The sequence below is a fragment of the Plectropomus leopardus genome, chromosome 7 (genome assembly GCF_026936395.1).
Source record: "Plectropomus leopardus strain MGB_pleo_1.0 chromosome 7, ASM2693639v1, whole genome shotgun sequence".
Classification (NCBI taxonomy): domain Eukaryota; kingdom Metazoa; phylum Chordata; class Actinopteri; order Perciformes; family Serranidae; genus Plectropomus; species Plectropomus leopardus.
The window spans coordinates 21135-30000 of NC_142182.1; the positions used below are offsets into that span (position 1 = coordinate 21135).

Consider the following 8866-nt stretch of genomic DNA (forward strand, 5'->3'; position numbering starts at 1 on the left):
ACTCGTGCCTAAAATCGTTTTAATACGACTGTCCGGACACTGAAATACACAATTTGCGTGTTGTGTTCAGCATGTCACACGCTGTGATGTCAGGGCTCAACAGCATGACACTAAGAACACACGTGTGAATTGTTAAATGTGTTTATGCGTGAATGATGCCGCAGCCCCTGGTGTCCCCGAGCGTCACCAACAGTCAGCAGGTTCACCCAAAAATCTGAGGAGGAGTGGCTGAGCTCTGAGTCAAAGCTTCCTCGTGTGTGTCCTCTGTCTGACCGCTGCAAGAGTTAAAAACGAGCTGAGTGTGACAATGACGTTTACAGCGACTCAGAGCGGCGGGCCGTTTCTCTCCTCGGTGAAGTTTCAGTACGGACAGCGAGCGTGTCCTGCACACACGAAACACGACACTCAGCACACAGACATCCTCACGATACAGTTGGAGGGAGCAACGTTTTTATTTTGTCATCGTCACGCCGTCAGCTGATTACATTTAAACAACCAGAAGCACTTTACTGTTTTCACAACCCGACAAATCACATAGAACCACGGCAGAGCGGCAGCAGAGCGGCGGCAGAGCGGCGGCAGAGCGGCGACAGAGCGGCGACAGAGCGGCGACAGAGCGGCGACAGAGCGACGACAGAGCGACGACAGAGCGACGACAGAGCGACGACAGAGTGACACAGAGCAAAAGTGTCTGAATGAAGAGTCAAATGTTCAGCGCTGGAAAGTCAGACCTCCACAGACCACGACGCTTCAGTTTCAGTCCGACTAGAGCTGGAGGTCTTTAGAAACAGGAGCGCTGTGCACATTTGTACCAGGGGCCAATCTCGTGTTGCAGGGGCCGGGGGCCCAGACACATGCGCTGCCTTAGTGCAACTCTTTCTCGTACTGGGAGTGCTGGTCGACGGTTGGCAGCAGAAGAGGAAGAAATCAAAGGTCAAACCCGTCACACACCGAACAGCGACCTCGCACTGAATGTGTGTGAGGGTCAGCGTTTGGCCTCCTCTCCCGCTGCACGCACACACGTTCTCCTAAAGTCACGACATCGATTTTTACTCTTTTAACCGAACAGTATCGCTCTACATAAGCCCATATCATTCTCTTCAACCATGTATCAGAACACGCATCACTGCTCAAAAATATCGTTACATCCCTGCTGTACATGCTGTGTATACTGTGTGTGTGTATTTGTACCTTGTGTACACTGTGTATGTATTTTTACCGTGGCTCCGGAGGCGGGCTGGACAATCCATGCATACTCAGGTCTGATGAGGCGCAGACAGTTGAGAGCAGCCAGGTAACAATTCACCTGCTTCTGAAGGCCCGCGCGAGTCCGAACCTCCCGACCCAGACGCATCCCGAACTCAAACATCACGGTCCCCGCTGCACACATGAACACACTCATGAGCATGTTAACACACAAAGACACGTATAAACACACACAAAAACAAACACTCACACACCTTCATTAAGCAGATGTTTACCTTTCCTGTAGTTGTGTCTGTTGATGTGGAAGGCATACAGCAGCTCGTAGTAATTATGAGCCAGCAGGTCCAAACCTCGAGCTCTGGACTCAATGATGCTGACGACCTAGTTAACAACAAAACAATTAACCCTTTAATTAACACCCAAACACTTAAACCTTGAGTTAACAGTAAATAAGTTAACCCTTCAGTTTTTAGCAAAAAAGTTAACCCTTTAGTTAGAGGTGGGCGATATATTGAATATATTTGATGTATTGTGGCTCGTTCCTCGTACGATGTATAAAGTGACTTTATCGTGACCATCGAGTATAAAATGTGTCATTTTCATGAGCCACCAGTGTTTTGGTTTTCTCGCTCTCTCCTGCAGCTCTCTGTCTCACTCAGATGCGCACGCACGCGCGCACACACACACACACACACACACACACACACACACACACACACACACACACACACACACACACACACACACACACACACACACACACGTACTCCAGTCACATTTTGGAGCACTACTGCGATTTGCAAACACTATTATTATATTATCTCTCGGGTGAGTAGTTTGTTCCCATCCACCAGTTCTGTGACGACACCGTAAAGCCCGCTGAGACAAACCATGTTTGTGATAATTGGCTCTATAAATAAAATTGACTTGACTTCCAAATATCCGTAATACATGAAGTGGAGTGCCGTCAGTTTGTTGACAGCTCACAGTGAGAGAACAGAGAGTTAAACAGACACTGTGGTGTCTGCTTAACTCTCTGCTAACGCTAGCAACCCACTGTTGACCGGAGGCTTCGTGCCCACGGCAAAAACATCGACACTTCGGGGCTGAGACGAACCAGTTCCTTCAAAATAAAAGCAGCATGGGTGCTATTTTGATAGTTCATTCAATATATATATTTGTAAAATTTTAGCAGTTAACATTAGTTTAAAGGGTATATAAAAAATCTTATAATATATATTGTGTATTGCAATATTGCTTTAAAATATTGAAATATTATTTTTCAGCCATATCGCCCAGCCCTACCTACAGTAAAACAGTTATCTTTCAGTTAACCCTTTAGTGAACTGAAAACTATTAACCCCTCTGTTAACAACAAAACGGTTAACCCTTCAGTTAACAGTAAAACTGTTAACCTTTCAATTAACTTTAAAACAGTTGAAACTTTATTAACTTCAGATTTCAGTTTGACGTGTGATGGTGTAACCACTGCACTGATGTAACCCTCATGTAAGTATCAGGTGAGTCGGGCGAGTGGATGGTCTTACCTCATCATGCAGGTTGACATACGAGAACTGGACTAAATCCTGGAGCTGAGAACGTTCACACAGGACAACCACCAACTGACGGAGACAGTCCAGCTGCCTGAGACACAACAAGACACATCCTCATATACATAACCACTGTATACGCAGATCTGTACTGACATACAGGTGTTTGTGCGTGTGAGTGTGTGCACATACATGCTGCCGTCTGGGTTCTGTGTGAGCGCTTCATAAGCTTCACTGTTGTGTCCCAGATCCAGGTGGTGTTTGAATATTCGGGTCCACAAAGCCGCCTGCACACACACACGTTATATTAGCGTGTTGTTGTAACATATGTTACAAACAAACATTAAATTATATGGATCCATGAAAATAAACAACGCTTGTTTTGGTCGTGAAAAGAGGAGCAAGACACCTTTACCTGACTGTTGACGTCAGTGACGGCCTCTGTGATGGCCAGAGAGGCCAACTGGATGACCAGCTCAGGGAGACCCACATCCTCCAGCAACCGCAGCACCTGCAAACACACAAACACACACACACACAGAAACGTATAGACACACCTCAACATTTAATCAACATTCAGAGGCAACACGTCCATGATACAGTAATACTATTGTGATTATCTGTGCAGTCACTTATTTATGAATTTATTTGATTTAACTTTTATTTAACCAGGTTGGTCCCATTAAGATTAAAAATGTCTTTTTCAAGGAAAACCTGGCCAAGACAGTCAGCAGTAAAAAACACACAATTGCAAACAGATACACAAAAGGAGACAAAAACAATTCACAAGAACTGAAATAAGTATTGAAACAGAACTATCTCTCAGTCAAAAGGGAATCCTCCAGGTGGTGGTCATCTGATTATCTTATTGCAGTACTGATTATTTCAGGTGTACCTTGTTGTAGTAATGTCATCTAATTACTTGTTAAGTAATTTGATTTCCTTGAAGTAGTACTGCAATCTGCTTTCACGAGGAGTAATCTGATTACCTTATTGTAGTACTGTAGTCGTGGGGTGGATGCAGCCTCCTCCTCCTCGCTGCCCGTCAGTCTCATCAGAAACTCCTCCTTCTCGACCTCCGTTGCCGCCTCCTGGAAACACTGCAGAGCCTGAAGACACAACAATGACATCACCAGTGACATCACGATGATCAGAGAGATTCTGGGAAGTCACACGCAGGTAAACATACAGGTGTGTCTGCTGGGACTGACCTTCTGGCCCTCTCCGTTGGCCAGGTAACACTGGCCCAGCATGAAGCGACAGGAGCCGATGTTCACCTGACACCACGGACCAATCAGACGCACGTACTCCTGCACGCACACACACACACACAGACACACAGACAGCCAGACACACACACAGAGTTTGTGATACTGATACAGATTTATAGATAAATGCAACCATGACGAGTTGAGCAGAACTGGGACCGACCTGCAGCTGAGTGTACTGACAGTTGGCCATTAGACACTCAGGGAACTGGAAACCAGGGTTACTGGGCCAACTGGGACACACCAGTTAAAAGCTCAACAACAAAACACTGCAGACTGGTGGAAACTGGACAGCAGAGACAACAACATGCAAACACACGTATGTACAGGTGACGTGTTCTGGTAAGTGAAGGATACAGCAGCTGGGCGAGCAGGTGGACCACGCTGGAGATCATGTGACTCCAGTGGAGTACAGAGTTGGTCTGCTGCTGAGAGTAAATGTGAGAGATGATCATCCTTCTGGCTGCCGTCTGGTAGAAGAGCTCCACCGCCGTCTGAGGACTCAACACTGCTGAGAAAAACAGGTGGCACTGTTAACACCTCATACAGACCCAGGGTGGTGAACAGTCATCAGTGATGGTGAACAGTGATCAGTGATGAACAGTGGTGGTGAACAGTGATCGATGGTGGTGAACAGTGATCAGTGATGATCAGTGGTGGTGAACAGTGATCGATGGTGGTGAACAGTGATCAGTGATGATCAGTAATGGTGAACAGTGATCGATGGTGGTGAACAGGCATCAGTGATGAAAAGTGGTGGTGAACAGTGATCGATGGTGGTGAACAGTGATCAGTGATGATCAGTGGTGGTGAACAGTGATTGATGGTGGTGAACAATGATCAGTGGTGGTGAACAGTCATCAGTGGTGATGAACAGTGATCGATGGTGGTGAACAGTGATCGATGGTGGTGAACAGTGATCAGTGATGAACAGTGGTGGTGAACAGTGATCGATGGTGGTGAACAGTGATCAATGGTAGTGAACAGTGATCAGTGATGAACAGTGGTGGTGAACAGTGATCGATGGTGGTGAACAGTCATCAGTGATGAACGGTGGTGGTGAACAGTGATCGATGGTAGTGAACAGTGATCAGTGATGATCAGTGGTGGTGAACAGTGATCGATGGTGGTGAACAGTGATCAGTGATGATCAGTGATGATCAGTGGTGGTGAACAGGCATCAGTGATGAACAGTGGTGGTGAACAGTGATCGATGGTGGTGAACAATGATCAGTGATGAACAGTGGTGGTGAACAGTGATCGATGGTGGTGAACAGGCATCAGTGATGAACAGTGGTGGTGAACAGTAATCAGTGGTGGTGAACAGTCTTCAGTGATGAACGGTGGTGGTGAACAGTCATCAGTGATGATCAGTGGTGGTGAACAGTCATCAGTGATGATCGGTGGTGAACAGTCATCAGTGATGATCAGTGGTGGTGAACAGTCATCAGTGATGAACAGTGATCAGTGGTGGTGAACAGTGATCGGTGGTAGTGAACAGTGATCAGTGATGATCAGTGGTGGTGAACAGTGATCGGTGGTAGTGAACAGTGATCAGTGATGATCAGTGGTGGTGAACAGTGATCGATGGTAGTGAACAGTGATCAGTGATGATCAGTGGTGGTGAACAGTGATCGATGGTAGTGAACAGTGATCAGTGATGATCAGTGGTGGTGAACAGTGATCGATGGTAGTGAACAGTGATCAGTGATGATCAGTGGTGGTGAACAGTGATCGGTGGTGACAAGGCCGTCGTGTCGCTGACCTGATCTGTTGGTGGCGAGGGCAGGAGAGTCAGACAGCTCCAACACGGTGAGGTGCTGCAGGTTGGCGTCTCTGCAGGAGGTCAGAGGTCAAACGTCAGTGAACCTGTGTTTAAACGCGTCTGAAGTGAACTTTTCTACCTGCTGTCTGATTGGAAACCTTCCTGATCAATTTACCTTTTGACACCTGGGCAAATTGAGTTGATTTCTTTCAAAGTCATGGAAAATAACCCAAAAAATCAGCAAGAAATTAATAAAAAGTTACACAAAAATACCTGAATATTAGAGAAAAAAGACAGTAAACAAACAAAATGAGTCAAGAAAATGACCACAGTGTGGAGAGATCATTACATATTCTTTTTTGAATATGTAATGATCTCTCCACAGCTAATTCTCAAGTCATTTCCTGTAGGGGTGTCAACGTTTACAATTTTTTCTACACGTGTAAACGGGACTTCTAACCGACGTGTACCCGGTTACACGATTTACGATCTTTTTCTATCGCAGATGCGCTATATAACCACTTGATGGTTCTGTCTCCATTCAAATACCTCCTAATCTCATTAAATCAAAGCCATTCCAGTAGTTAGTTATCGCACAAAAACGTTTATTCAGCGAACAGAACTTAAAAAGTAGGCAATCCATCTCACCATTTAAGGCTTAGACCTACTTATGACAGAAAGTAAAATGAGTTGAAAATAAAATCATCAATTTTGACAGACAAGAAAACGTACAAGTGAAAGCTGGAAAAGGTTTAACCTTCTTTTTTAATCATTGTTTTAACTATTGCTCACTTGTACAACGTATTTTTTTAAGCTCCGCTTGTTCATCGCTTGTTGCTTGTTGTCCATGCGGCCCCGAGTCAACTTGAAGTGACGCGACACTGGCTGTGGCTGCGTTTTTTTTTTTAATATCAACGTAACATTGCCACCTGTGCATCTATTATGTATGCGGATAACTGCATTAGTGGGAACATTTCAGTGTATAGTTAGTTAATGTTATTATCTTAAGCTTTCAGGCAACATTATCACCCCTAAAAATACTATTGGTGAGAAATGAACGAGGAGGAGGAGAGGAAAAAATGACGTGTAAACGGTTATTGATTTTTCTGAACGGTTATGATTTGTTATCCGTGTACCCGTTTACACGTGTAGATGTTGACATCCCTAATTTCCTGACATTTCTTGCCGAGTTGCTCATTCCCTTTTTCCATTTTTTCTTTCACCTGGATTGTTGCATTCTGGTAACTGTAGGTTTTCTCTGTTTTCCCTGCTCATGGAGAAATCATTTATTGAGTGTTTGTGATGAAGAAACAAAAACTGTTTATTTACGTCAAAGAAATCCTTCGTTAATCTAAACTCAGCTTTCAGAACAAACAGGGACGCAATACTCAACACCGGCCTGCTGTGTGTGTGTGTGTGTGTGTGTCTGTGTGTGTGTGTGTGTGTGTGTGTGCTCACATGATGTCCACGGGGACGGAGGAGGCCAGGCTCTGACTGATGTGTTTGAGGAGGTGATAGGACGAGAGGAGGTGGGAGCTGCGAGGGATCAGGTCCTGCTGGAGCTGCAGCAGCTGGGCCCCCCCACCCAGAAACACCTGTCACACATACACACACACTCGTATACATAAACATGTACATATACATATACATATATGTAAATCCAAACAGAAATTACAATGTCAATGTAAAAAACGAATAGTTGTCATTTAGACTTTGTTGTAAAGGGTGCATGCGTGTGTGTGTGCGTGTGTGTGCATACGTTGTCTCCGAAGCGCAGGTAGAGTTTCTGCAGGATGAGCAGGTCTCGGCAGAACAACGCTCTGGTCATGGTCATGTGACAGACGGCCTGGCAGACGAGAGCGACAGCTGAGCTGCTGCCGTACAGCTGAGACAGGCTGATCCTCAGGCTCAGGCTCTGACCTGCCAGACACAGAGCAGGGAACACACACACAACCACACACAGTCAGACAGATGGAGACAGGTGTGACAGCTGGACCAGGAGCGTGGGAGGATCCTACCGGGTGTAAGGAGTCCTTCTCCTCCGACCTCGGAGTCCGTCTCCAGGTCCATCTCTCTGAGCAGGACCATCATGGCTGCTGTGGGGTTCCTGATGTCCTGCAGTTTGTTCTGGACGTCCTCGATCACGTTCTCACTGCAAACACATCACCGTCACTAAGACACCACCGTCACTACGACAACGCCACCATCACTAAGACACCACCGTCATTAAGACACCCCCGTCACTAAGACACCGCCGTCACTACGACAACGCCACCTTCACTACGTCACCACCGTCACTAAGACAACCCCGTCACTAAGACACCACCGTCACTACGACAACGCCACCATCACTACGACACCGCCGTCACTAAGACACCACTGTCACTAAGACACCGCCGTCACTAAGACACCGCCATCACTAAGACACCACTGTCACTAAGACACCACCGTCACTAAGACACCACTGTCACTAAGACACCGCCGTCACTAAGACACCACTGTCATTAAGACTCCACCGTCACTACCATCGCTGAAACAACACCAAAACTACAACACCATCAGTACGACAGCTTTCTTTCTTTACAAATTGCCAAACATTTTTTAAGAAAAATGAAGTGTTTATTTCAAAAATCGAAAAAAAATTAAAAATTTAAAAATTTAAAAATTAAGAAAAAATAATAGCTAAAATGTTTAATTAAAAATTTGTCAAGATTTTTTTTAAGAAAAAAAATTATCAAAAAAATTACAGAACAATACAAAACCAGTCAACGGTAAAATAAATACAAAATTCAGCTTTTTAAAGATCTATGCCCCACCCCCTCCACTCTCATAAATAAACAACAGTCCCAAACAGTAATAATGAAGGGACTGACTTGTCATTGGACAGCAGGTTCTCCAGGACCAGGTCTGCAGCCCTCTCAGGTGACTGCAGGTGTTCCAGAGCTTTCTCCATCTCATACGCCATCTCTCCCGAGACCGCCTCACTGAGCAGACGCAGACACTGGACCAGCTGCAGCACGTCACGGCCCACCTCCAGGTCTACACGAGAAATATATATGTAAATATATACATCAACA

General features: G+C 45.5%; 1 protein-coding gene across 2 annotated transcripts in view; it reads right to left on the bottom strand.

The window, feature by feature from the left end:
* Window positions 1–8866, bottom strand: part of nup160 (nucleoporin 160) — a 28973-nt gene that overhangs the window by 6671 nt on the left and 13436 nt on the right. The window contains exons 13-26 of one of the 2 annotated variants that reach the window (XM_088079468.1): window positions 8663–8828; window positions 7808–7941; window positions 7549–7709; window positions 7248–7384; window positions 5790–5860; window positions 4382–4532; window positions 4188–4257; window positions 3968–4066; window positions 3746–3865; window positions 3172–3267; window positions 2949–3043; window positions 2754–2850; window positions 1482–1587; window positions 1220–1380 (exon numbers count right to left, since the gene is read on the bottom strand). In XM_088079468.1, the coding sequence (XP_087935594.1) occupies window positions 1220–1380; window positions 1482–1587; window positions 2754–2850; window positions 2949–3043; window positions 3172–3267; window positions 3746–3865; window positions 3968–4066; window positions 4188–4257; window positions 4382–4532; window positions 5790–5860; window positions 7248–7384; window positions 7549–7709; window positions 7808–7941; window positions 8663–8828 (1664 nt within the window). Of the gene's footprint in view, window positions 1–1219; window positions 1381–1481; window positions 1588–2753; window positions 2851–2948; window positions 3044–3171; window positions 3268–3745; window positions 3866–3967; window positions 4067–4187; window positions 4258–4381; window positions 4536–5789; window positions 5861–7247; window positions 7385–7548; window positions 7710–7807; window positions 7942–8662; window positions 8829–8866 lie in introns of both variants that reach the window. The other variant, XM_088079469.1, reaches the window with a different exon arrangement.